General features: G+C 48.0%; 12 protein-coding genes across 13 annotated transcripts; 5 read left to right on the top strand and 7 right to left on the bottom strand.

Annotated features, from left to right (window-relative positions):
* Position 1: 1 nt before the first annotated feature.
* On the top strand, positions 2 to 1975 carry E1B28_008561 (uncharacterized protein; the record flags this gene model as incomplete). The annotated part of the gene is made up of 2 exons (XM_043153379.1): positions 2 to 1298; positions 1349 to 1975. Exons 1-2 carry the CDS (start codon positions 90 to 92, stop codon positions 1973 to 1975), a joined length of 1836 nt encoding a protein of 611 aa, XP_043008663.1. The 5' UTR covers positions 2 to 89.
* Positions 1976 to 2047: 72 nt separating this feature from the next.
* E1B28_008560 (uncharacterized protein) lies at positions 2048 to 2957 on the bottom strand (the record flags this gene model as incomplete). The annotated part of the gene is made up of 4 exons (XM_043153378.1): positions 2048 to 2178; positions 2234 to 2437; positions 2489 to 2635; positions 2690 to 2957. The coding sequence occupies 4 exons, from the start codon at positions 2955 to 2957 to the stop codon at positions 2048 to 2050; spliced, it is 750 nt and encodes a 249-aa protein (XP_043008662.1).
* Positions 2958 to 3622: 665 nt separating this feature from the next.
* Positions 3623 to 4864, top strand: E1B28_008559 (uncharacterized protein). 2 transcript variants are annotated; one of them, XM_043153376.1, is made up of 4 exons: positions 3623 to 4066; positions 4123 to 4328; positions 4397 to 4455; positions 4513 to 4864. In XM_043153376.1, the coding sequence occupies exons 1-4, from the start codon at positions 3720 to 3722 to the stop codon at positions 4747 to 4749; spliced, it is 849 nt and encodes a 282-aa protein (XP_043008660.1). In that variant the 5' UTR covers positions 3623 to 3719; the 3' UTR covers positions 4750 to 4864. The 2 variants fall into 2 exon arrangements, with proteins under 2 accessions (XP_043008660.1, XP_043008661.1); XM_043153377.1 differs by having other exon boundaries at positions 4123 to 4455.
* E1B28_008558 (uncharacterized protein) lies at positions 4865 to 6936 on the bottom strand. Its single transcript, XM_043153375.1, has 10 exons — positions 6830 to 6936; positions 6572 to 6773; positions 6443 to 6518; positions 6320 to 6385; positions 6094 to 6270; positions 5935 to 6042; positions 5791 to 5878; positions 5571 to 5734; positions 5238 to 5516; positions 4865 to 5181 (listed from the first exon to the last, which is right to left on the bottom strand). Exons 1-10 carry the CDS (start codon positions 6905 to 6907, stop codon positions 5055 to 5057), a joined length of 1365 nt encoding a protein of 454 aa, XP_043008659.1. The 5' UTR covers positions 6908 to 6936; the 3' UTR covers positions 4865 to 5054.
* A 72-nt stretch (positions 6937 to 7008) lies between these two features.
* E1B28_008557 (uncharacterized protein) lies at positions 7009 to 8227 on the top strand. The gene is made up of 4 exons (XM_043153374.1): positions 7009 to 7083; positions 7142 to 7692; positions 7752 to 7877; positions 7932 to 8227. The coding sequence occupies exons 1-4, from the start codon at positions 7044 to 7046 to the stop codon at positions 8088 to 8090; spliced, it is 876 nt and encodes a 291-aa protein (XP_043008658.1). The 5' UTR covers positions 7009 to 7043; the 3' UTR covers positions 8091 to 8227.
* A 1980-nt stretch (positions 8228 to 10207) lies between these two features.
* Positions 10208 to 11180, bottom strand: E1B28_008556 (uncharacterized protein; the record flags this gene model as incomplete). The annotated part of the gene is made up of 6 exons (XM_043153373.1): positions 10208 to 10270; positions 10323 to 10410; positions 10474 to 10788; positions 10848 to 10930; positions 10988 to 11068; positions 11130 to 11180. The coding sequence occupies 6 exons, from the start codon at positions 11178 to 11180 to the stop codon at positions 10208 to 10210; spliced, it is 681 nt and encodes a 226-aa protein (XP_043008657.1).
* Positions 11181 to 11265: 85 nt separating this feature from the next.
* Positions 11266 to 14045, top strand: E1B28_008555 (uncharacterized protein; the record flags this gene model as incomplete). Its single annotated transcript, XM_043153372.1, has 5 exons — positions 11266 to 12003; positions 12060 to 12503; positions 12554 to 13126; positions 13184 to 13609; positions 13662 to 14045. The coding sequence occupies 5 exons, from the start codon at positions 11266 to 11268 to the stop codon at positions 14043 to 14045; spliced, it is 2565 nt and encodes an 854-aa protein (XP_043008656.1).
* A 521-nt stretch (positions 14046 to 14566) lies between these two features.
* E1B28_008554 (uncharacterized protein) lies at positions 14567 to 16024 on the bottom strand (the record flags this gene model as incomplete). The annotated part of the gene is made up of 8 exons (XM_043153371.1): positions 14567 to 14727; positions 14782 to 14965; positions 15021 to 15136; positions 15189 to 15258; positions 15319 to 15349; positions 15407 to 15582; positions 15635 to 15708; positions 15775 to 16024. The coding sequence occupies 8 exons, from the start codon at positions 16022 to 16024 to the stop codon at positions 14567 to 14569; spliced, it is 1062 nt and encodes a 353-aa protein (XP_043008655.1).
* A 111-nt stretch (positions 16025 to 16135) lies between these two features.
* Positions 16136 to 18571, bottom strand: E1B28_008553 (uncharacterized protein). The gene is made up of 4 exons (XM_043153370.1): positions 18245 to 18571; positions 17961 to 18179; positions 17190 to 17897; positions 16136 to 17126 (listed from the first exon to the last, which is right to left on the bottom strand). The coding sequence occupies exons 1-4, from the start codon at positions 18446 to 18448 to the stop codon at positions 16650 to 16652; spliced, it is 1608 nt and encodes a 535-aa protein (XP_043008654.1). The 5' UTR covers positions 18449 to 18571; the 3' UTR covers positions 16136 to 16649.
* Positions 18572 to 18691: 120 nt separating this feature from the next.
* E1B28_008552 (uncharacterized protein) lies at positions 18692 to 19069 on the bottom strand (the record flags this gene model as incomplete). Its single annotated transcript, XM_043153369.1, has 2 exons — positions 18692 to 18953; positions 19008 to 19069. The coding sequence occupies 2 exons, from the start codon at positions 19067 to 19069 to the stop codon at positions 18692 to 18694; spliced, it is 324 nt and encodes a 107-aa protein (XP_043008653.1).
* Positions 19070 to 19584: 515 nt separating this feature from the next.
* On the bottom strand, positions 19585 to 20507 carry E1B28_008551 (uncharacterized protein; the record flags this gene model as incomplete). Its single annotated transcript, XM_043153368.1, has 7 exons — positions 19585 to 19640; positions 19693 to 19752; positions 19806 to 19869; positions 19930 to 20073; positions 20129 to 20272; positions 20327 to 20354; positions 20410 to 20507. 7 exons carry the CDS (start codon positions 20505 to 20507, stop codon positions 19585 to 19587), a joined length of 594 nt encoding a protein of 197 aa, XP_043008652.1.
* A 392-nt stretch (positions 20508 to 20899) lies between these two features.
* On the top strand, positions 20900 to 25282 carry E1B28_008550 (uncharacterized protein; the record flags this gene model as incomplete). Its single annotated transcript, XM_043153367.1, has 7 exons — positions 20900 to 21176; positions 21242 to 21415; positions 21480 to 21543; positions 21598 to 22176; positions 22226 to 22590; positions 22643 to 24882; positions 24941 to 25282. 7 exons carry the CDS (start codon positions 20900 to 20902, stop codon positions 25181 to 25183), a joined length of 3942 nt encoding a protein of 1313 aa, XP_043008651.1. The 3' UTR covers positions 25184 to 25282.
* Positions 25283 to 25328: the final 46 nt, after the last annotated feature.

Genomic DNA, 25328 nt, shown 5'->3' with positions numbered 1-25328 from the left:
ATGTGCTCAGAATGACGACTCCAAGGGATAGAAATGCAGCTGAGGAACTAAAACCGAGTGGATAATCTCCTTGACTTTCTTCTCGTATAATGAGATTTCCAACCCCTCAATCTGGTGCCTCATTGATTCTGTCCTTCCGACTCAGAGAGAAAACTACAGTATTACTTGGATCTGGTCCTCTCGCCGCTTCTCGCGCTTTCTCTGCTCTGGAAGCAGACTCTAGGGTGATCGTCATCTCGAGGGGAGGGAAACAAGCGGCGTGCGATGAGCTTCAATGGAGGGCAGACCACGGACAGCTGACGATTATTGATTTAAATACGTTGCCGGGCTCCGACACGAACACAGCAGAGGACAGAGATATAGAAGGGATTGAAGACTTTCTGCTGACTACCGACAAGAACATTAGCTTTATTTGCATCACGGACACTATCTCAGGATCACCAACAAGACGTTCTCGGCTTTCAGCAGAGAGAATCTATAAACTATGCAAGGCTAGAAACATTTTGGTGAACACGACCGATATACCAGATCTGTGCGACTTCTCGTTCACTTCCACCCATCGATTTGAAGGCTCTTCTGGTTCAAAAACCCCCCTACAGGTCGGTGTTACAACTAATGGCCAGGGGTGCCGATTGGCTGGACGAGTTCGAAGGGATATCGTCTCCAAGCTACCCAAGGACGTGGGTCTTGCTGTAGAGAGAGTGGGAAGGATGCGTGAGCTTGCCAGGGACAACCTCTCGCTCACAAGAGGCAGTAATTCGGGGGATGCAGTGCCGGGCGAGGATTGTTATGAAGATAGTGGTGTGTCGACACCAAACAGGCCCGTCCCTCAACGAGATGGAGGGGAGACTACCGCCGAGATTGCAGTGCGACGTATGAAATGGGTTGCCCAAATCAGCGAGTACTGGTCGTTACAGAAGCTATCAAGATTGACAGACGGAGAAATTCGGGTTATCCTCTCGGGGAGTGGTCGAGAAGAAAGCCCAGGATCGGAGTTAGCATCGATTCCCGCGTCGTCTATGCATTCCCTCAGATTCCGCACCCCCGGCCGTATCCTTCTTGTTGGTTCTGGGCCCGGACACCCATCCCTCCTCACCCTTGCTACTCACACTGCGTTGACCAAACTAGCGGATTTGGTGTTATCAGACAAGCTCGTTCCGGACGCAATCCTCGCACTTGTACCATCGAACGTAGAGATCCGGATTGCGAAAAAATTCCCAGGCAACGCGGAAGGCGCTCAAAATGAGATGATGGAAGTAGCAGTGGACGCAGCTAGGCGAGGCTTGACAGTAGTCAGAGTGAGTTCGTGTCAATTTTCTTTGGTCAATCCTCTGATGAACTGCCGTAGCTAAAGCAGGGTGATCCAGTCGTGTACGGCCGAGCCGGGGAGGAGGTACTCTACTTCCGTGAGCGAGGATTTGAGCCAATCGTGGTTCCCGGTGTCAGCTCTGCGATCGCTGGGCCAACCCTCGCTGGTATACCTGTCACCCAACGCGGCGCAGCCGAATCCTTGTTTTTGTGTACAGGAGTTGGCCGGAAGGGAAAAGAAGTACAACTTCCCGGATATGAACGGAGTAGGACTTTGGTTATCCTGATGGGCGTCGCACGGTTGTCGGGAGTGGTCTCCTCATTATCAGAACCACAGGCAGAAACGGACAGACGTCGGACAGGAAAGGCTTATCCGCCACATACCCCGACAGCTATTATCGAGCGAGCTTCAATGCCTGATCAGAGAGTGCTCGAGTCGACACTTAGAGACGTGGTAAAGGCTTTGGACAGTCTTGGGGAACAGAGGCCTCCAGGTATGATAATTGTAGGGTGGGCAGTTTTGGCCTTGTGGGGTAAGGGAAATGTAGATGTCCTTGATGAAGGTGCAGAGAATAACGATGAACAGAGGGTCATCGAATGGCTAGGAGGACCGGAAGCCGCATGGCGAGTGAGAGAGGGCATACAGGAGGGCTGGGAATGTCTTTGATGCTCCGGTTCCTGTAGAATTATTCAATCTCGTATAAATGACAGACATCATCGTCCAGTGCTCACCAAATAATTAGTTGTTCTCGTTAGCTAGTTTGTCGAACGCTTCCCTTATCCGGATAATGAACCCATAGATATCCCCCGATGCATTGAGGTTATCCACCAATGACGCTAGAACTGGCAACGGTGGAGAGGTTGTTAGGACTTAAAAAGCGATCAGGTTAGTGTCTGCCTTGAAGAGGTAACACAAATTTTATACCTTTGTAAATCGAGGGCTGAGCAACGTCAAGAATAAAACTAAACTCGCGCTCCAAATCTGAATCATCGATATGAGTGAAGCGTATGAGTAATTGGTCTTTTTCTACTCCTTCAACCACGCAAGCTAACAGCGTCTGGCACACCTCCAACTCTGGCGATATGCGAGCAGCGTACGAGGTGAGCGTTGTACGTTCTTTGCTACGCTCTAGTCGTCATTCGTGAGTAGCAATCGACGACTGACGATTCAAACGCTTGCCTCGTCGAAGATTCGCCACGATTGCTCTATACTCTTCAATCTGTACGTCCATCGAAGAGCATCTTTCATTCAGCACAGCCAATTCACGCTTTCGCTTTGCAACGGATGCCTCAGCTTCTCTCCTTTCAGCGTGTTCCTTTGCTAGGACTGGATCATAGCTATGTCAGATTCGGATAATGGGGGAACCATCACTCTACGCACTTTCATTGAGTTCTATCTCAAGAACTTTACAGTTGTTCGTTTCTGCCTCTATTGCCTGGGCTTTTTCCTGCAATTTTTTCCTTTCTGCGGCACCTCTTTCGCGAAGTTCCGATATTTGAGCGATCGAATTATTCTTGTAGGTGGAGACTGCCTTCAAGAAACCCTTTGTTTCCTTTTCGTAAACATCGAGTTTGAGGTCGACATGAGGATTGGGGGATGCAAGAAGGGTAGCAAGATCGATCTGGGGTAGTCTCCGTATCTGGGTCATGGATAAGTGTGAGTGCACAGACGGTCACGGGTGACATTACTTAACAATTACGTAGATTTATCTCATCAGGGAAACTCCCACCATCAAAAATATTCGATGTCCGACCAGTTGCCGACGACGGCTCTCAGGTAAGGTCAAGTGTACGCGTCGCTGCGCCACCTTATAATTACCTCGACACGCTCATTTTAATTTTTTCTCTTGATCCCCTCACCGTCGGCGTCTTCACAGCATCGACTTGTTATCGATGTCTGAACGCTCTAAACTCAGTATCGATAGCGCCGACGGTCGAGAATGGATACAAAACCTTCTTCAGCCTATCTCTCCTCACCATGACTGTGACATCGTTGAATCTATCTCCAAGGTATAGTATAATTGAAGCACGAGATGTAGTCTCTAAATAGTTTCTACGCGCTTGCAAAGTTTTCGCGCGGCATATCAGTCTGACACAAATGTTCTGACATGTCTGCCACCCCAGGGCAATCTGTCCGATGTCGTACTTCGATATTTTCTGATAGTACTAGTAGTATCGAAGTCACCCACTTTACAGCTGAATGCGAAATTGTAGCGCAATTATGAACCAATATTCGACCCGGGGTATAGAAACAAACCTAAAAACGGTTTGTTAATCAAACAATTGAGAAAATGTACAGTCGTGGTTGGTAAGAGCCTGTTTGGGGTGAATAGCACGTCTTTTCGCTGGTCCTAATTCGCTCACTGTTTTTTAATCGTCGGCGTCCTCCTCTTCCGAGCGCTCCTTGTTCTATGCCCAAAGTTCGTAAAAGGAAGACCCCGATAACAAGTTCAAAGTCCTCAACTACATCTAGTACACCTGAAAGCAGCCGCGTGGTCATACGGAGATTTCATACTTTACTGAAACGACAATCCCAACTCCGAAACAAACTCATCGGAATCGACAACGAAAATGCAAACGCGAACACCGTCCAGGAGCTAGCTGAGATTCAGAATGAGATCGATGAAATGGGGGGTCTCAATAGCTATCAAAGAATGTCTACTATCGGTCAAGGCAGCGATCGCGGAGGAGGGAGTGAAAGAGTGCTGATTCAATGGTTGAAGGCCGCTGGGCTGCACAAGTCGGAGAAAAAATTCAAGTGAGTGCCCACTGTAATCGATGTCAATGATTCTCGACGAAGTTTCGTGGCTGTAGATTATTGGAAGTAGGCGCATTGAAACCCGACAACTATCACTCATGTAGCTCTTGGATTGAAACGGCACCGATAGATCTGAATTCCCGTCATCCCTCAATTCTAGAGCAAGATTTTCTACTTATGGATGAAATAGAAAATGCAGGGAAGTGGGATATCCTCAGTTTAAGTCTTGTTTTGAATTTTGTGCCAGACGTATTCGATAGAGGTGAGTTTCGTGCTGAATTTACTTGTCATTGGATTTATGTTGACAGGAAGCATTCCATGGCCAATCAGGGAAAATGCTACATCTTGCGCATAACATGGTTGTCCCCGGTGGTTTCCTCTTTGTCGCAGTATGTTCAATGCAATGATTCGAGCTTCAGTCCATACATCTGAGAATTACACTCCAGCTACCCCTTCCATGTATCACGAACTCCCGATATATGGATTTCGACCACTTTAGAGCCCTCATGACCTTCATCGGCTTTGAGGAAGTTCACAACAAGTGGAAAGCCGGTGGAAAGATGGTTTACTGGCTCTTTCGAAAATCTGCTCACTCACAAAATGGATGCAATGTTCCAGAACGGTTCAAGAAGAAAACGGTTTTGAGAACCGGCAACAGAAATAATTTTGCCATCCTCCTCTGAACGTTCAAATGTTCATCCTTTCGCTCATGCCCATAGCATCCGAGTCATTGTATAACGCGAGAGTAGTGTGCGGGTGCGAGCTTAACCACCGGATCCTAGAATGTAAACCCCCAGTGTTCTTCATCGAAGGAATGCCAAGAATGGCAAATGGAGGAAGTGAATGTGGTTATGTCGTTGGTGTAAATTACATCGCCTTGTGGTGTTTGTACGATAAGTCCGAGTAATTCTGGTATGATAATCGTGGCGTGGTCGTCTAGAAGTATGATAAACGAAATAACCGGTGGACGGAAGAATACGCTAGCAGTTCAGACAGATACCCAAGGCTGACTGACAAGTAGCTGAACAGACATCAGTGCACGGTAGCGAACATCCGCATTCTCATGGGTCATCAACTCCATCACTTTCGCCTTCGCCCCTAGATCAGTTACAGGCCTTTGGAGAGGGGAGCCGATCAGATCAAGTACAACACACGAGAACGACATACGTACTTCTTTCCTCTCTCATAGTGCTTCACATACTGTCCGATGTCATGAGCAGCAACGGCCAAGACGTTGGGGTCTGAAGATTCCTTCAATAACCGAATGAGAATCCTAAAGAGTCGTGTATCAATTTCGTGCTTTGCGAGATACGAATAAACACACTTGAGTTGCTCATAGTCCTTATCATTCAGTTTTGTCACGTTCTCCTTCCAGAAATCATCCGACTCATGAACGGGCGTCCATGAGAGGTGTCCAGATGCCAACTCGGACGTATATTCGTCATAGGTTCTGAATCACGACGGATGAGAAAGAGGCGAAGAGTCCATTAAGATGAAAGCACACGTTAAACTTTGGAAGTTGGCAGCAAGCTCATCCCGCAGAAATTGGACGTCCTCTACGATATCCTCATCGCTCCATTTCCGCGCACAAAGGTTCTTGACAAACGGTAGGAGCTGAGCGACAAGCATGGCAGGGAGGTTGGCATTGGGTGCTTTGGTAACAAGGTTCTACCCCACGAACAGGTGAAATCACGCAACTCAGGAGGGGAGTTGAAGAAACATACTCGGAAGGTTGCTACGATCACTCGGATCACCTTCTCTTTCACTGCTTCTTGTGCCACAGAAACCAGAAGGGGTATAATGTCAAACTTCCTAATTGGATGGAGAGGTCAGGTCGGTAAGGCGGGTGAGGAACACACTGTGCTGACTTGTTGATATCTTCCGCGACATTCTGCTCAAAGGATAGGAGCCACAACGAGAATGCTACTTGATAGCTCATCTGAGGACCGGGCTTGCTTTTGAGTATATCAATAAATCTATGAATCCGTAAGAGTGGTTCCCAGACATAATGTAAGAGTGGAACGAACCCTTTTATGATACCCGGAATAGCCCAAACTGCTTGTCGGCATTCTGGCCGAGCAAGGAGGGCCTCAAGACATTGAACACCAACGTCGTGTTTATGTGCCGAAGAGGACTGGACCATTGTCGCAAGAATATTCAAGAAAGGCTGGAGCAGGCGCGGTGGTAGTGGTCGAGGCTCAGAGCTATGTGATATTTAAACGCGATGAACACTGTGGATCGCGTTTGCCTTACCAAAGTAGAACAGTGAGAATCTGTGCTGCTTTCAATTGTAAGAATTCATCCTGCATGTCAAGGGTCCTGATCAAGAGCGAGTTCTCAACACTACGAAAGGTTAAGCGAATGTCATGGTCGTACCGTAGAAGGGGTACATATGGCAGTTCTGGATCGGTTTCAGCGGTTCTGGTGAAAAGTGGTATACGTTCATCATGATCTATCGAAGGCAAGGTCATATTCTACCCACATATAAATCATCAGAGCTCGTACCCGCAAGCGCATCTGCGATAAGAACCAAGATAGATTGCATGGTATCGAGCCGTTGCAGTTTCTTCAGAAGACGGAGATATAGGAGGGCATATGTCCGTCCGTCAGAGAGAAGAAGAGACTCTATTTTGGCTTTGGGTTGTCTGTCGACCTTCTTAATGAGAGCGAGGTCCTCGGAAGTAACGAGATCGGCGCGTTGGTAACCCTAGGAATACAAACTAGATGATAGGAAGTCATCGACGACCACAACGACCAACATACCTCCCAAGGCACTGGCTTTGATCTGATCTTAGAGGAAGTTTCATCGAGATAAGAATTAGAAACTAGAGAGACAGACATTGTCACTGAGGACTGGTGAGGAGGTTAACGGCGGAGTTCCAAAGAGTGTCTTCCAAAAATGGAATAAATTTCTTTCGATCACCTGATTTCTGAATACGGCCAGGAAATTACGGGTGGAAAAAAAAAGCTCAGAGGCATGTCCTCAATGTCGTCGTTATGTAGAGCGCAACTGAACGGTGCGTTTCTTTGAAAATCTTTGTTTTAAATCATCATTCTCAGGTTTCTACACAAAAGCTCGCTTTTGCAGCAGAACACTGGCTACCCATGCTCCTTCAACTTCCCCTCCTCCAGTCCTCAATTACACCAATACCAAAACTTTCAAGCCAATAATCGGAACTTCTATCCTCCTTAACCGCTCACCTATCCTCACCCGCTCACCGACACCCTTTGAACGCGCTTATTATTCCTACCAAGCGCGTATACGCCGTGCTTTGCACAATCCGTTCCCATATGACTTTTACTTCAAGCAAGGCTCTATATTAGAAACTCGGTTCAACATAGAGGAACGTAAGCGCGAGAAGATAGCCTTTGGTCCGACATTTGGTGTAGAAGATGAATTAGACAGGGAGAAGGCAGCAGCTAATCAAGCGGCGGCGGAGCAACTGGCTGAGCAGGAAGGAGAGAATGAGGAGATGATGCCTAGGGTTCACCCGTCTGATACAGCGCGCGATACAAAGAGTTTGGACCGTAAAGGCAGACGAAACGTCTGGCTCTTACTACAGGATCATAACGATTTATGGCGTTTCCCTCAAGGTAACATCGTCAAGGGCGAACTTTTACATCAAGTATGATTTGGACCTATCTTATGTCCTCGTTCTTCATAATTCTGATGTCCTCTTTCCAGGCTGCACACAGAGACATGTTTGCGCAATGTGGAGAGCGTATCGATGCGTGGATTGTGAGTCGTAGTCCGATTGGGATGTACAAACCCGAGCCCAAGTTGTCGGCGAAAGGAACACCGTTACCAGAGGTATACATTTGTTCTTTCTCTATCATTGGTTCCACTCACTCACTGATTGGTCAGGAGGTGTCGTTCTTCTTCAAGGCTCACATAATGGCTGGTCAAGTGCACCCTGACAAGGAGAAAACAAAAGATTTTGCCTGGCTCACCAAACAAGAGATCGAACCTCTTGTGTCAAAACATTACTGGGAAGGTGTCAAGGATATGCTTTCAGACTACTAACATACAATTGTGTAATCCACCGCCAACGTATTCTTTACTTCTTTCGACCCCAGGTGGTTCCATACTAAGGGTTGATTCACTCCATCCTAATACATAGGTCACCCTGGTCGTGTGTAAGATCGGTTCGACTGGGAAACAAAAGGAACTTGACAGACATTATAAGATTCTACTTGTGACGATTTAATTTCGTCCTTTGGTTCCATGGTGTGTATTACAGGTAGCGGAAGACTTGCGAGAGTTTTGATGCAACAGTGAAAGATTTGAAGGTCCTTCAGACGTAGAAGCGAAAGGATGCTTCGTTGTAGCGATCTGGTCCACATAGGTCTCCGTTGATGCATCAAAAAGACGCTGTATGCAACCCTAGGCTACGACTTTCTTCAGATCCAATGGGATTCTATGGGATATATGTACGTGCGGTTTTCAGCTACGTACAAGGGAGGCGCGTTTGCGTTGACGAGGGCTCGACAGAAGTACCGGGTGGGCGACCATCAGTATTCAGAGATACTACGAAATAGTCACCGTGAGCTGCATGGACTATGTGGGTTCAGTGATGCCATAGGAAATGAACAGGGATACACAGGAGGATACAGTCGAAAAGTGTCTATGAACTGGAGAGGTTCAGCTGGAGGTAACAGATGGAGGCAGAAAATAAGTAATACCGCTCAAGATACCCTCATATATTTATATTTCATTTCGCTTGTATCTTCATACGAGGGTGCTTTCGTTTCATCAACGTTGCATGACTTCATCTCAGCCTGGTCGAGATATGCTGATGCTCTGCGAGCATGTAGAGGGCAAAAGTCAGAAGGCTGGCAGTCTGGAAGAAGGAGCGGAGTCGCCGAACACCTACTATCACTCAGTATAGTATGTATCCCTGATGACCTTTTCATTGTACAATCAGCCGACTGATAAAAAAACACAAATAAAAAGAAAACCGGCCAACCCTGCGTCAGAAGGAAACTCAGCGCGTTAGGATCAAAACTTCACAGCCCCGCTTTGTCCTGAATAACGCTTCCGAGGTTTGGCTTCTGTGATTAAAAGCGAACTCTTCCGCGATCTTTCGTCGTTCAGGCTTCATCCCTCCGAAGGCCATGTTTTTCCCAACCGATTTCGGCGAGTCGATATATTTTGCGCTTCGGAGAACGCAGTCACACAAGGTCGGACGCATGGTTGTGAATGATGTGGGGTTGCCAGGGGTTCCCGAAGATTCGCGGGAGGGCAGACCCGCAGCTAGGGACTGTTCCGAAGTTATACTAGTTGCAGAGTCGAGAGTCAAGCGAGAAAAAACAGCATCCTTTACGTGGGTGTCCGTAAGCGAGCGTTTGGCTTCAGACGGTTCCGTGAAACACGAAGCTGAAGATCGATGGGATAGATTTCATCCAATCGTTTCCTCATTTGCCTGATCGTCTCCATTGCATAAATACCAGATAGTTCAGGTGTGGATCCGGTATCTAGTCATGTTTCGGGGGAACCTGTGGATTGAAAAACAAGGCAAAGCAAGTAGAGATTTCCATTGCTGATTGAGAAGGGGGACTCAGGGATCCGGTCGTGCACAAAGTTGTTCTCTTGCCTTGCAACGATCAACAGTAAAGCGGGCAATGACCTTAGTACCTACTAATGGGCGGGCTCCTAGCCTGTGAGAATCTGACAAGAGAATGGGTACAACTGGGGCAAACGCATGTTTCCGAGTATCACCTAAAATGGAGTGAATCGGCCAATACCAATATGACTTGATCTGAACGAAAATTCGTTTCGCAGGCTGGAGTACGAGAGATAGCAGTGGCGGCGGGGAATGCCGAAAGGTCCGACTGGGTTCTGAGCAGAGGCTGTTTGAAGATACCTTTATAGCTATGACGGGCTTGTACCTCGAGGTGTCCATATCGTTGTATGGCAGACCCCAACTCTACGGAAGCCGCACGCCAGATCCAAACCCTCATAACTGTCAGTGAAACGGCCATCCTGGAACAGTCCGAGCTTACCATGACTTCGATACAGTGGTTGCACCAGCTGCTCATAAGTTAAAGTTACTGTAACGAGAAAATCGTTATAAATCATAGGTACAAGTCCATTGCAAAAGTATCGTTATGCGGCCCAAGTTCATGGCGTGAATCCAGTCCTTATGTGTAAAACTTCCGATTCTCGTTGGCACCAAACAGGTCATTCCTGATTTCAGGCAGCATCTGCAAATTTCCTCAGGATCGAGCTGCGATATATCGAATGACTGTTACTGACCCTATCTTCCAGCAGGCGAAGGCGCTCATCGAGCGTATTGTTTAGTGTGATACGGCCCGTGCTACTGGCGAGTTTCACTCCCCCAGCACTTGTTATATGAGGGAACATCATTCAATGATCATGTACAAGCCAAAAGAGAGGACGTACTTACAGATCGTCATTCAGGTTTCCTTCCACACGAGTCTCAACCTCCCTGCCACTGATTTCTTTGTATGTCTTTGCAGCGGATACTGAGGCTTGTTTGACTAAATCGACGTCTTTCGCTCTTGCATAGATGACAATGGAGTTTTCCAAAATTCGAAGAAATGCTTGCACAATAACATCCTCCAAGAACTGGACATAGCGACTGTTATCTTCAGATAACTTGAGCACTTCCTCTCGAGCAGTCGAGAACAGCTCTTGAAGGTGTTCTTCGCGGCGGTGCAAAAGTTTGAGACGTGACTTGTTCGTTAGTGTTGACTGCGCACTGTAAAGGGCATAGCGTCAAAACATTCACAGAAGTAACAGAAACAGGCAGATACTTACATTTTCTGTGAGATTTCAGCTCCTTTCATTTTCTTCTCAAACTGAGCATCGATCGCCTGTTGCTCCTGCTTGACCAACTTTGCCTAAAGGATGGGATGTGAGCGAGAGGCGAACATCGGCTCATTTTGAACTGAACTAGCCTTCTCAATCGCAAATTCCTCGTCCGCCTTCACTCTGATTTCTCTAGCTTTCTCAAGGGCCTCCTGTTTGATGAAAGCGACCTGAGGACGAACGAACATCCACATTAATCACACCAAAACAGTGTCACAGAAGTCCAAATACCATCTTATTGAGCTCATTAAGGACCTCATCGTCGTTGAGCGGTCGGGACATCGCGAGGGTATGTCGGCGTAAGTAACAGAGAGAGTTTTACGTAACTGCACCTCAGTAGTGGGTTCCGTGTCGCCGCCACCTCAACATGAACGCAACGCGCCGAACCACGACGCCAGGCTTCGGCACTCTGGCTAGACCGACACAAGCAATCCCCTCACTCGAGGAATGGGAATTAAAATCATTGTTGGAGGAAGTCCAATCCTCGAGCGTGCTCAAGGTAAAAAAGGCGGCTGAACAACCTCCATTACCTCTTCGATTTTCCGATACAGATACAGATGCAGGGCTTCCATCTACATCGCGGCCTTCCACCCCGTTGAATGCATTAAAACTCCAAATTTCATTACCTTCCTCCCGTCCGGCCACCCCTATCAGATCGAAACAAACTGGTCTCCTACCTAAACATCCCATAGTAACCCCGCAACAATTCTACGATTGGTACGCGCTCATCGAGCGTTCTGTTGCCCATAGCCAGGATGCCCATTTCAGAGCTCATGTATCCATGGTTGCGCATCATCTGGATACTTGTGACTATCTCGTTCAGGGAGTTGAGACCGTGGAGCGGGAAGTGGAGAGCATGTTGAAAGAGTGGAAGGCCGTTGAAGATGGAGGGAAGAATCTTAAAGAGAGCTGTGAGCGCGTTTTGGATGAACGAGATAAGATAACGCGACTTGAGGAAGAACTCTCCCAACGGCTTGAATATTTTCAAGAACTCGACCATGCAACGAGGATGCTTAATCATCCTGGAGAATCTCTGGTGCTACAGTCCGATTTTCTTTACATGGTCGAGCGTGTCGACATATGTATCGATTATCTCAAGTCCCATGTATGTTTCATACTTTTACGTGTCTCACTTGCTCTCGTCCTAACATATCTGAACAGCGACAGTTCAAGGAAGCAGAACTTTACCTTCTGCGATTCACTCAATGCCTAACACGCGCCATGACCCTCATTAAAATGTATTTTGTCGGTTCGCTGCGCGCCATGGCGTCCGACATCACTCGTCGACTTTCCGAAAATAAGTCATTCTCGCAAGAAACCGCCCACCATCTTCTATACACCCGATTCCTGTCACTATCTCTACGTCAGCCTTCCTCGGATTCAAATCAACATTCACCTTCATCACTTCCTCCACTTCTTCGCGAACTAGAACGGCGGGCGACTTCGCATCCTGAAACTCTTGATGCTTTGTTGGCTGAATGTCATTCCTCCTATTTAGCGACCAGGAAGGCGATCATTGGCAACGTAGTCAGAGAGGAGATAAAATCACTCACTAGGGGAGTGGAGATGGGTAGCAGTAACACACAGCTTGATGTTGTCGATTTGGTAAGTTGAATTATTATCTGCCTTAGTTGTTGTAATGCTTCTGTTTGCAGACGCGGACTGGATGCTCCTACCTCAAACAACTCTGTACCGATGAATTTGAGTTGTTCCGAGAGTTTTTCACTACAGGAGAAGATCGGTTATATGCATACTTGGAGACGCTTTGCGACTATCTTTATGACGACCTACGCCCTCGGATCCTTCACGAGCCAAGGCTTACTGCACTTTGCGAGGTGTGCACAGTATTACAAGCGTTAATGGTTCTAGATGTGGATACGGATACTGTTGACGATACGCTTCCGTCTGCACCCGTCAAGCGATCAAAATTGCAGATCAGCCATCTCCTGCAGATGATCTTACAGGACGCTCAAACCAGGCTATTCTTCAAGGCTCAAGCTGTTATCCAAAGCGACATTAGGCATTACGTGCCATCGAAGGAGGATTTAATGTATCCTGCGAAGTTGCTGGTCTCTGTCGAATCACATACGAAACCCGCAATTGAAAAAGCGAGCATTTCTCAGTGGTGGGATTTGAAGGGAAATCAAGTTGGAAATGACCGCGAAACCTGGTATCCGACCTTGAAGAAGACGGTTTGGGTGTTGGAGCAACTTCATGACTTTGTGAATGTGCGTTTATGGTACGATATCATTCTCCATCCCTTAATCAAACAGTTTCGTCCGCAGCCGGCGATATTTGAAGATATTGCAGAGGAAGCTATTGTTCTATGCCATAGATCGCTTCAAGCTGCCTCAGACATGATCCTTTCTTCTGCATCCAATTCCCCTTCACCCTCTCCCACTGATGTTGGAATTCGGATAGCCACCACGCTACTGTTAGACCCATACTTATTCTTCCTCCGGCACCTTCTGATATTGAAGGAGGTCCTGAGCAGGTTTGGAATAGAGCAGTTTGAGGTGACCTCAGAAGCTAGGTCAAACACAGCCCTTGGTGGTATTCGAGACACGTCTAGCACGGCAGTCAGAAGTCTCAATGGTCAAGGAAATGTTGAATCAAGCGTGGCCGGAGGGGTCACCGACGCGTTGACGTCTTTACTTTCATTCGCAGGAGCAGATGGAGGCGGGAAAAGAACGATAGACGATGCAAGAAGGGTTCGTACTCATTAATCCAACCCTTTGCTTGCCATGCTTATTTCCGCGACAGTTAATAAACCAGTCAATTCGATTGACATGCGAAAATGTCATCTCAACCTGTGCTGAAGCGGTTTGCAAACCTCTTCGAACATGGTTGGAGACGGTGGGAGACACTGCGACAAGAGAGCGGATGGCATCTGCATCACAACTCTGTGCATCATTTCAAGAGCACTGTGAGCTGGAGCTGCGGTCTGCAATGGGGAAAATCAAGATTTACCTTAGAGAGCAGGAAGTAGGTAAAGAAATGATGAAGTACGTGCAAGAGAGAATTGAAGAAGAGTATTTTGGGTTTAGGCAGGCTGTGTTGAGACATGAGAGGATAGGTAGCTTGGATCGTGAAGCACTTCCTTTTGATGAGGTATCTCTGAAGAGGTTTCTGAAGACATTGTTTTAGTCTTGATTATACAGTCAATGAATGTTTCCTTTGGTGGGATTGGCCAGATTATCGGTACGTTTTGTATAATGGCGTTAAATAAAGTTCATAATGCATTTTTGAATCTCATGCATATTAAGATAGATAGATATAAAGATAGATTACACGGCGTGGTCCCTGAAGTGAAATGTTGTCTTGAATTTTTGAGCATGGAGGTCGTCGGAGCTACTCGAGTCGGTTCCAAGAGTAATTGCATGCAGTCCTTGATCGGAGACAATTCACAACAAGCTCGTAGCACCTTCGGGCATTCTTCCTTAAAACTCCATTTCATTCACATCTCACAACCCATAAACGGCCTGGCACCTCGTACGACACCTGAAGTTGAGGGCTGTTGGAGCATAATATTAAGCCTCCGCTTCACAGAAAAAGAGTATCAAAGATTGGATAGAAAAATGATATTCAGGACGCCTCGTCAGACTTCATAGTATAACGAGTATTCGTCCGATCAAGAAATTGAAGGTCGTAAAAACAACATTTCATGATCAGGGGGCAGATATAGCTCGACGCATCTCCGGTCGTTTTTTGGCATCATCAAATCGGCGCACAATAACTTCACATCTGGTGGATTTACATATATGCTTTGACGCCGATTTGACTGCCTCGGAGAAGAGTGTAAGACCGGCAGCTCGTTCGACAGCATCGACTGTGGGCATAAGTGAGCATTTGGCTTGAACGGTCCACCGCATTTGTCTCTCACCAGGCATAGCAAACTTTTCTAGAGGTGTGTCGTCGGGAATCGGAGCGTTCGGAAGGACGAAGGCGCCTGTCGCGAGTTCAAGGATATCAGGCCTTGATGGTGACGATGGTTTTGAGGTTAGAATGACTTTCGCGAAGTGGGTTGGAACTGCTACGTTAGGCGGTGAACCAATCACTTCATGAGTCTGAAGTAAGTGTAAGAGATACGAATTGGATGAATGGACAGACTGTGTGACATACAACACGCCATTTCCCATCCGGATCACGGTGGGGAAGGTACAGTGGGACCGTAAAGACATACACATCCGCAAAGCTGGATGTGAGACGACGACACCACTCCTCAAGGTAAGCCCAATCTAGACAATAAAACTTTGGAATCGAACGGTTGCCTGTAAATCATAGACTCACAGTGGCGGTTGAAACCCTCGCCAACTTGAGGAGCAATGTTTGAGAGTAGGAACGTTTCATTCATGGCGTCCTATTTAACCATGTTGACTGAGCCAAAACTCAATAAAGAACGTCCGTGCGTAAACGTTACCTGGGAGAATTTTGCGTCGGCTGCAGGTACCCTGTAAAGAACGGAGTATTTGCACCAAAGCTATCAGACAAGATTCGGGCCAACTCACATATGACCGCGATCATAACCACTTCTAAAGTAGTCCTGCAATTTTGCTTGGAATGGAACAGGTATTGATTGGTCCTCTACAAATGAGGACTTGTTTCGGTCCCCTGCTTCTTCGGTCGGGGATGGTGGCAACAAGGCCGACTTGCCCAGAGACGCGAGCGTTAAGTGTTCGGCAGTCTAGAAGATCGGTCAACCGAGCGAACACTGGTGTCAATCCCGAACACATTACCCAAGCTGGATGACGAAGTCTACGGTCGTAAGCTGCGACATATGCTTTCCGCACGATAAGGTCCGCAATAGGTCCTTTCCCAGAGTCGTGTTTCAGTTCAACTTCCAGTCCGGAAGGGAAATAAAAACAAGCCAACTCACCAGGATTACCATACTTCAAAACTGTAGCAGCCAATGGGGCAATCGATGCTGCACTTGTAATTTGTGCATTTCCACGAGATCCTAATTCAAGAAGTGGAGGTGGAACTGTCGACAATGCGGGAGTGGAAGATGGAAGAGTCCCGGGAACGTCCGCTGGTCTTTGTCTCTTGCTTGCTATCAAGGCGGTTATTCCTCCACCGACAACGGCTCCTGCAGCGAAAATTGCTGCCTGAAGGGCCGGTGAGGACATTAGCTATGGAAGTCGAGTCGAACGCGCGTTGCTAGAAATGAGCGCGTTTGGCTAGTTCTCTGCCGCTACTAGCATAAGCCTAACTCAATTTCCTCACCGGAGACACCTATAGCGCCATATTCTATTTCTTGTTTAGCACTGTGGCTGCGCTACAGACGACATGACTAGGTACAGCATAGTGCACAAGATGAGGAGTGCATAAATACAAAACGAGTATTTACTGAGAAGCGTATGTAGAACTAGGAGCATAGGTTCAATAGGCGCGGTGAAATCTGAGAAATGTAAGACAGCTATGGTATGATATATACGAAGCAGCAATGTTAAATCAAACAATCCGCGAGGTGAGGGAGTAGAATTCGGTGAGAAGGGAAAAGCGAGCCTTTGGTTTGAGGTTGTGATGAAAGGAGAGTAATATGAAGGGATTGGAGAGGCAAGACCAGTATACAAAATCATACTAACGGTAATGGCGGATTCAAAGGTTCGACCCCAACGCCGACCACGCCGAAAGACAGTAAAGAAAAACATAACATGTTAGCGGCCTAAACTATTGGTCAATCACCTCGTCCATCATCGCCTTGAAGGCTATCAGAGCGAGCTGAGAGACCAGGAATATAGGAACCGAAAATCAGATCTCTAGGGGCTCGTAAGTTCTAGCGTCAAGCACACCTCTAGGTTGGTTGCCTTCGCTGATACCAACACGACTATCCCGTCGAGTGAATCCTCCTAGACCTGGACCACGCGGCTGTCGGACAACACCACTGGGACTTTCATGACCGTTACTTACTCCGCCACTACTCTGTAAACTCGAAGGTAAGCTTGGTACGGGGGGAACAGATGTTCCGCTGAAGGGATTCCCGTTGCTAAATAATGATCCAAAGCCGCTCGAGATACGGCGCGAGGGTGACGCAATTGTTGCATAGCCTTCACGGATGTTGCCGTTTGAAGCTCTTGAGGTAAGTCGGGGGGCTTGGGAGTGTAACGTCTTCAAATCCGGCATAGATTTCTTTACTCGTAAGGAAGCAGGGGCCGGAACTTGTGAGGGAGAAGGATTGAGATATGCGGAAGGTGCTCGCGAGAGAGTGGGTTGCCTAGGTGCTTGTTGCTGTGGTCAGATTTGAGATCAATCAGCTTTCGCGTAATTCTGGTAAACGCTGGAGACACTCACCCTGTTAGGGTCGATACGTGTCACAACGGCGTATCGTTCATCACCTTCACCAACAGAGTAATGATACACGCCCAGTTTTTGGGCAATTAGATGAACTACACGTCTTTGTTTTGGTGAAAGATTTCTAGAAAACGCGAGCTCATCGCGCATGCGGTCGTCTTTGAAGAGAAGGATTCGAGAATAGATTTCCAGAGTTGAAGGATCATTCAGGTCTAATTCATTAGCGGATCCCTTATCGGAGCTAGGAGCGGGGGATAAGGGAGCTTGTGGGGGGGCAGGCGGCGCATTCATGTTATATGGAGCGGGCATCGTCGAGGGATGTGGAGGAGAGTACTGGGGGTGTTGTTGATATGACCCCGAAGAAAAAGACCGTTGGGGAGAGAATGGACTCCCGATAACCGTTCCATAGTCTTCGTAGGCACCAGGTGAAGTGACCGTGTTCGAAGCAATTTGCTCCTTTTCGAGTTGCATCGACCTCATACGACGCAAAGCTTTCTCCCTTTCGATGCGCTCTTTTTCGCTAGCTTGAAGGACTTTCTTGTATTCAACCCTTAACTTGCGGCCCTGAACATCGAATCCGTTCAAAGCTGCCACAACTGCATCTGCATCCGTGGCCTGGCGAAAGTTTGCAAACGCTAGACCCCGAAAAGCACCCTGTTGGTCGAGGTGGTAATTGAACGCGTACGGAGTAGGAATTGACAGAGAGGCCTTTGTGATCAATCAAAATCGAGTCAACAACAATACAAACTAGATGAGTAAAGAATCGCGCACAATTATATCAAGGAGAGTTTCGCGCTTGACGTTGAATGGTATATTTTTGATAACGATGGCAGTAGGAATTATCTCGTCATCTGGGTTCTGGATGGGAGTAGTCGTGGATGGAATTGGAGGGGGTAGATGACTCATAGGAGGGGACCCGCCAGCGGAAGAAAAGTCCGAATTGTTTTGTGGCGACAGCGAACGATTGTCTGGAGCGTTATCGAGCCATTGCTGTCACGAGAGAACGAACACGGATCAGGGAAAAAATAATCGGTAAACGGCTAGCTGAAACGCACTGTGGGAAGACTTCCACGAAGAGGCTTGTTCTTCAAAGGAGATTGACCAGTAGTGAGCGGATTATATTGAGACTGAATAGGAATTCCAGGAGAAGTAGCGAAATGATACTGTCTGTTGGTGCCGCCCTCGTAGTCGTAATGTTCGTGAAGGCGTTGCTGGGAGGAAATGGAGAGAGTTGATATATCAGGGGGAGAGTTGGTCATGATGTCCTTGCAGAGACGTAGCCTTAGGCTTTTGTAAGAGAACTCGTAAAAAATGGAAAAGAAAAATGTGGGGGCAAGGGTAAGGAGTAGAGCCAATTCCACTCCAGCAAGTATAAGGAAGAGGTCGCAATTTCTGATTTTCTTTGCCTTTGCTTGCCTCGTGGCTGTGCTTACTTAAGCTATCCTCATAGTGACCCACTGGCGGTGCTCACGATTGCTGTTCAAGTTCGCTTACACTCTACTCTACATCACCGCTACAGGCTTCATCGGTGCAAGGAGACTTTCCGCGTTAAAAGGTAACCTTATAGACCCAGCGTGATCCCACGGCCCGCGGACCTTGGGTGCTGGCGTTGCCCACACATCGATGGGTTGATAGCCTTTTCCGAACTCTGCGACCAGCCAATCTTTACTCTTGTGTCGAGGAGTAGGGGAAGGCCCACGTGGGACAGCTGCTTGAGGGTAGAATGCTGGCCGCGGAACCGATGGCATTGTATGTTTAGGCGTGCTGCAAGCAGCATTAGTGAGACGTACATACGATACTTTCGTAAAGAATACTCACTTTCGGGGTGGAGTTGGTCCTGAAGCAAGACGCAGCGCAGTAGGAGGTGATCGTCGAGGCATTATGGAAGCAGAAGCAAAATTTGTCGTCCGTCAAGGAAAACAAGTCCGAATTTCTACGTTTCTTTACTTGATTTTTTGTATCAACGAGTCGTCTGCGGAAGTATCAGCAAATGCAGTACGCAAGTAAGGAGAGAATTACGACGTGTAACCAAGGTCAAACAGTTGGTGCTGTACAAGAATCAGATACTTCTGCAAGAATAAAAGACCAAAGCTTTTGTTCAAGCGTTACGACGTTGAAGAAACTTGAAGGAGTGATGGCACGACCTGCGCTGATCACGTTGGCGATGGTTTCAAGGAAGGTTGATGAGCAGGGATGTTAACAACGATCAGACCTCAGCGACAGGTCACGTTGTTACGTAACATCAATTGACATGCATGCAAAATGCAACCCTGTATATTATTACTGTAATGAACTGGATTTTTACAGGACATGAGCGGTACTTGAAAAACATTGTCGAGTGCTCGCTAAAATGAAGCAAACGACACGGTATGTGCGGGAGGTGGTATACACATGATCATGTTGATTCGTCCTTGATGGGGCGGTAGTGTCGCATCAGCTGAGCCTTATACTCTGTGGAGAGGCGTTAAAATGACCATCGAGGCAGACAAAAAGCACGGCTTACCTTCTGGCGAGTTCCACAGAGAGGCAGCGTCAGCGTTAAGTGGAGAGGCATTATTTGGTTCTCGAGTGACATTCAGGATACGGGTCGACTGTTGAGGAAGTATATCGACTTACCACCAAGGAGAGATTGTAAGGAGATGAGGATGGTTTGAACGCTGTAGACCGCCGACCATTTATCCTAAATAGACAGGATGAATGGTTCAAGTATATTTTTCATTACAATCGTGGGTAAACAGACCTGCAAAATATCCAAACAGATCGAACCTCCTGCAAGATCAACGTTAGGGTGGTAGCATGGTGTTTCGAACTTGACGGTGGGTGCTACGTAAGGGTAGTTTGGTGGGAACGATATAGATATCCTAAATGTCAATCCAACGTAGATCTGAAATACTGATACATTAGGAGAGTACGAGGAGCAACGCGACAAAGACTCGCACCGTTCCTGGGGCACCTTCAATTGTTCCAACCCACTCAAAAAGATTCCCATCACTCTTCGGAAAAGCAGACTTTAGAGATGAATGAGGATGAGCGGCATAGGTCACGAAACGATGAATACTGACGATTCCAGGTGACGAAGACATCTGCACAGGCATTAGAGGAATGGATTCTTCATCGGCGAATGTGCCGCGACTCACCATTAAGGTCATCAATTCATTGCTAAGTCTGAAGAGCAGCGACTTGAGCCACCTGTTGAAAGGGCGAAGAGGGTCGCGCTCACCGTTTTGCAACACTGCCAGCCACCTGTTGGGTCGAGTTGGCCGGAGCAGTCTTGTTGGAAGGACGAGGGGGAACAAGAGAGGTCGTGAGCTGCTCCATGGGCGGATCAGGTACTTATTATTATGATACAGATGAGAGGAGTGGAAAAAAGAAATCAAGAAACGAGAACGTGGACAAGATAGCTCGAAATTTGAACCAACATGCGCGTAACATTCACGTGATGGCATGGCTTGGAGTACGTAATATTGGTCCTATTATGTATGTAAGTAATAAAGAAGGATGCCTGTGGATTCCTCAAGCCCTGCCATGGTGTCACTGCTTGTCTTCCAAGAAGGTTCGTCCTGGCGGTGAGCTCGTGGCATAGGTACTTAGACGGCCGACCGGCGGTTTTCCGTAGTTTTCCGTCCGTAGGAAAGGTGGCACGTGAGTGATGCGTATGCCTCCCAAGCCCGATCCCCATTCCGCGTTACCTTTACCCTCGCATTAATACCATGTCAATGAGTTTCTCGCCAACGCCAGCGGAAACTGCACTTGTAGGCCAGATATTCGCTCAAGCAGATACGTCGAAACTAGGGATTCTCCAAGGAGATGATGCAGTTCGCATATTCGGAGGTGCCAAGGTCCCTCCTACCGTCCTTGGAGAGATATGGAACATTGCCGACGATGACCAGAATGGCTGGCTTTCGAGGAAAGGTACAGCAGTTGCGCTCCGACTTATAGGGTGGGCTCAAAAGGGAGAAAAAGTGACCAAGGAACTCGTTCATAAACGTGAGATTTCACTTCTGACATGTTAAAGTTTCAAGTTCACCAGAACATTGTTGTTTCCTCTCCAGCCGGCCCAATCCCCGTAGTTGAAGGACTCTCTTCAGTTTCTGTTCATCACACTGGAATGTCTATACCGAAATCACCACCTCCTGGTACCGGACTACCGTCCATTACCCAGGCGGACAAGACCAAGTTTCATAACATGTTCTTGAAAGCTGGCCCTGTGAATGGCCTTCTAAGCGGTAGACTTGTCTAACTCCAAACTTCGGAATAAAATGTAACTGATTCATGGCGGCACCGTTCTAGCTGATCAAGCGCGCGACATCTTTGTCAAATCTAAACTTCCCAATGACACGCTCCTTCGAATATGGTGCGCGAGTTCTGTTCATAAATCTTTCAACTTTTTAAATGCTGTGGTTGCCAGGAATCTTGCCGACACGCAAGATCGAGGCACTCTTGACGCAACTGATTTTGCACTAGGAATGTACTTTATACAGGCTCTCATGCACAAAGCCATCACCAATTTACCGGAATCCTTGCCGCCTGGCTTATATCAACAAGCTCAACTTCCAATAGCATCTTTGTCTCAGAACCTGACTGGGACTCGTAGTCCCAACCAAAGCTCGTTCCCTCAAAATCGAGTTCCCGTTCAACCGCAATACACAGGGCAGGCGGCCTCCATTCTTCAACCACAGAGCACAGGAATGGCAGTTCAACAGCAAAGTACTGGAATGCTGCAAGCGCCCAATGCCAGCTTGAGTGCTCCCAAGCGAATACCTCCCACTTTACCTGCGCGACCGAGTGCATCTCAGGTCGGAAATGGCGCCTTTGGTGGTGCTGGGTCATTATCCTCTAATTGGGACGTCACCGCAGAAGAGAAAGCCAACGCTGATCGTTACTTTGTTACCCTCGACTCGACCAAACAAGGATTCATTGAAGGAGATGTAGCAGTGCCATTTATGCTTGAGTCCAAGTTACCAGACGATGTGTTGGCTCATATATGGTCCGCCCTGGATTTCTCTCCACTTTTACATGCACTGATTTGTCTGTAGGGATTTATCCGATCTGCACAACAATGGGCGCCTTACGAGGGACTGCTTCGCTGTCGCCATGCATCTCATTCAGAAGAAACTTGGAGGCGGGGAATTGCCTACCACTGTTCCTCAATCTCTAATCCCCCCTGCCATGCGTGCAACCGGCTCGTATCCATTTTCGCCGCCTTCAACAGGTCCTCCACCGTCACGTGCACCTGCACAGATGGCACCTGAACCGACCAAAGATCTGTTTTCTTTCGACGACTCACCTCCCGCCTCTGCAACTTCCAACGGACCGTTTGATGTTTCGATTCAAGCAACCGGCTCACAACCTTCTGCATTTTCTTCGCCGGCGCCGCCTGCAACCTTTAGTGATCCGTTTGGTATGTTCCTTTCGAGCTTAACCGGATAATTCCTTGACCGACGAGTTCACAGGATCCAGCTCCGGTCGCGATCTTTTGAGCGATGACGACGGATCTGAATCTACTCCAGCACTACACGATCGTTCTGCCGAGGTCGGTAACGCGCAGAATCAACTAAACTCCACGAACCGGTCACTGGAAACAGTCAAAGCCGAACGCACCAACGTGGATGACGCTCTTGCTAACCAAGCCGTCCAACTTTCTTCCCTTCAAACACAATTATCAGTAGCTAAAGCTGCTTATGAGACGGAGACGAAAGCCCTTGCGGCGCTCAAAGAACGCCACACTACTCAGTCCGCTGAAATCCAAAAGGCGAGGCAAGAGCTTATCACTGCTGAAAGCGATTTGAGTGCCTTGCGAGTGGAGAAGGTCGAGATTGAAGGAGCATTTATGCGCGATAAAGAAGAAGCTAGGGAACTACATAGGAAGATGGTCGAGGCCAGTAAAGACGCCGAAACCTTGAGAGCTGAGACGGAAAAGGCTAAGAAGGACGCGAAGCAGCAGAAGGGATTGTTGGCTATTGCAAAGAAGCAGTTGAGCTCTAAAGAAGCAGACCGAGCGAAGGCCGAGAAGGAGTTGGAGGAGACAAACGCTGAGGTTGCTGCAGCAAGGAAGGAAAGGGAGGAGGCTGAAGCTGAGCTTGAGAAATACATTTCTTCTCCGCCAGTCGTTGGCTCCCCTGTTGACACATCTGCCAGCCTGCTTCCTGAGCGAGCCGCCTCCGCAGATTCCTTGGCATTCGCCGCTGCTCAACCACTGCCTACTACCCCAGAACCCCTCTCTCCTTCCGGGATTACTACTAAGAGCACCAACCCTTTTGAACGTCTAGCCATGTCTGGGTCACCTCGACCTCAATCGCCATTCCTGCCCTTCGCTAATGCTGCGATCAACACACCGCCAATCGGAGAAAGTAAACCAGCAGAAGAACCTGCTGAAAAGACAAACGGTGACATTTCTGACGATGATCCTTTCGGTTTTTTGCGAATGAACGATACCGCGGTGGAATCTCCCCCACAACCTTTGTCTGGTACTGAAACGCCAAAAGGTGTGCCACCAACATCTCTCGTTATATCACCGGTTGCATCGGATTCTGTTTCGCCCCCTACCACCGCGAACGAGTTATTCAGCACCCCCCCAAGTACTGCACCCCTACCAGCGGAGAGCAGTCCCCTTCGTCAAACAACCCTTGACGCTGTGTCTAAATTCCCTGATATTGATGGTTTCGTGCCAGTTGCAACTTCGATCACTGAAGGAAAGAAAGCAGCTGAGCCTTCCGAAACGGATCTAGGCTCCTCGTTAAAAGAATTGGAAGTGGAAGATTCTGATTCTGATTCTGAGGAGGAAGATGAAGTCCCTCTTGCCACACTGCAAAAGAGAATGTCCGCCGATATAGACACAATTGCAGGTAGCAAGTCGAAAGCCACCAGTCCACCGTCAGCGTCTTTCGATGATATTTTTGACACTGAATCAACGCCGGCTGCATCACCCACTTCAGTACAGAAAACTGATGCCTTCGGTCTACCGATAAAAGAAAACGGAGATACTTCGGACCTTTTTGGATCTCAAACGCAGCCAGGGTCTACAGTCTCACAGGTACCCTCCACAACAGAGGCTGGTGTCAATGCCTTTGACGAAGCCATGGGGAAACTATCCCCCACCTCTCCTTCAGTTCCTGCACAATTTAGCTCTTTCGACGCCGCTTTCGAAGATAACTTCGATTTCGTTGCAGCTGGTGGAACTTCGTTCACCTCAACACCTACGGCCAACGGACATGCAACCTCCACAGGTGATAGTTTCGATAATCTTTTCGTGTCTCAATCAGCTTCTGGCCCACCGACTGCATCCGCGCCACAAGTCCCGCCTACATCTCTTGCCCCCTCCACTCCGCCTAGACCGAGTAACAACCAGCCAACAACCGGCCCCTCGTTCGATGAGGTATTCTCAGGATTTGGTTCTTCGCCGTCATTAACTCTCGACGGCTCGAATTCAAGAGCACCCGACATGATTTCAGCTGCTAAGCCAGCGACACAGAATACTGAAATGTCGCGGAACCCCACCATTGAGACCACTTCCTCTCCAAGGTCGTCGGATCTTGGTTCAACATCCCCACCACCAAGGCAGAAGTCCCCACCACCACGCACTGCATCACCCAAACCACCACGTCAACGCCCGTCGACTGGCTCGTCGATTAGGGACGGTCATGAGAAACCTGATAAGAAGGAACCGCCTCCAACTAGAACCTCAAAGCTTAGCGTAAGTGCATCTTCACACTGACCTCCTTTGGCACAAGCTCAATCAGCTCGAAACCTAGATTCGATTGCCTTTCGGAAGAAAGAAGAAGAATCAGGAGGCACCCCCTATACCTCCGCCATCACAAATGCTCACGCCTCCGCAGGAAGAACCCAGGGAGGATACCCCGGCAGCGGATGATGACGTTGAGGCGGTGAAACAGCTAACTGACATGGGATTCAGCCGGTCGCAGGCGGTCGAGGCGTTGGAGAAGTACGGATATGACATTCCTAGAGCGCTGAATAGCCTCTTAGGACAAGCCTGAAGTGTAGTAGTAAGTAAACGACATGTGGGTTTGTTTTAACGCTTTTTTCGCCACTCTCAGCCTTCTTTTTGGATTTTACAATCCCCTTACTCACTAGGTTAAGCACACTCTTTTTCCGTATGTAGCTGTGGATCCTCCCCCGTCG

Source organism: Marasmius oreades, chromosome 5, assembly GCF_018924745.1.
Source record: "Marasmius oreades isolate 03SP1 chromosome 5, whole genome shotgun sequence".
Lineage (NCBI taxonomy): Eukaryota > Fungi > Basidiomycota > Agaricomycetes > Agaricales > Marasmiaceae > Marasmius > Marasmius oreades.
This window is presented reverse-complemented; position numbering and strand designations above follow the sequence as displayed.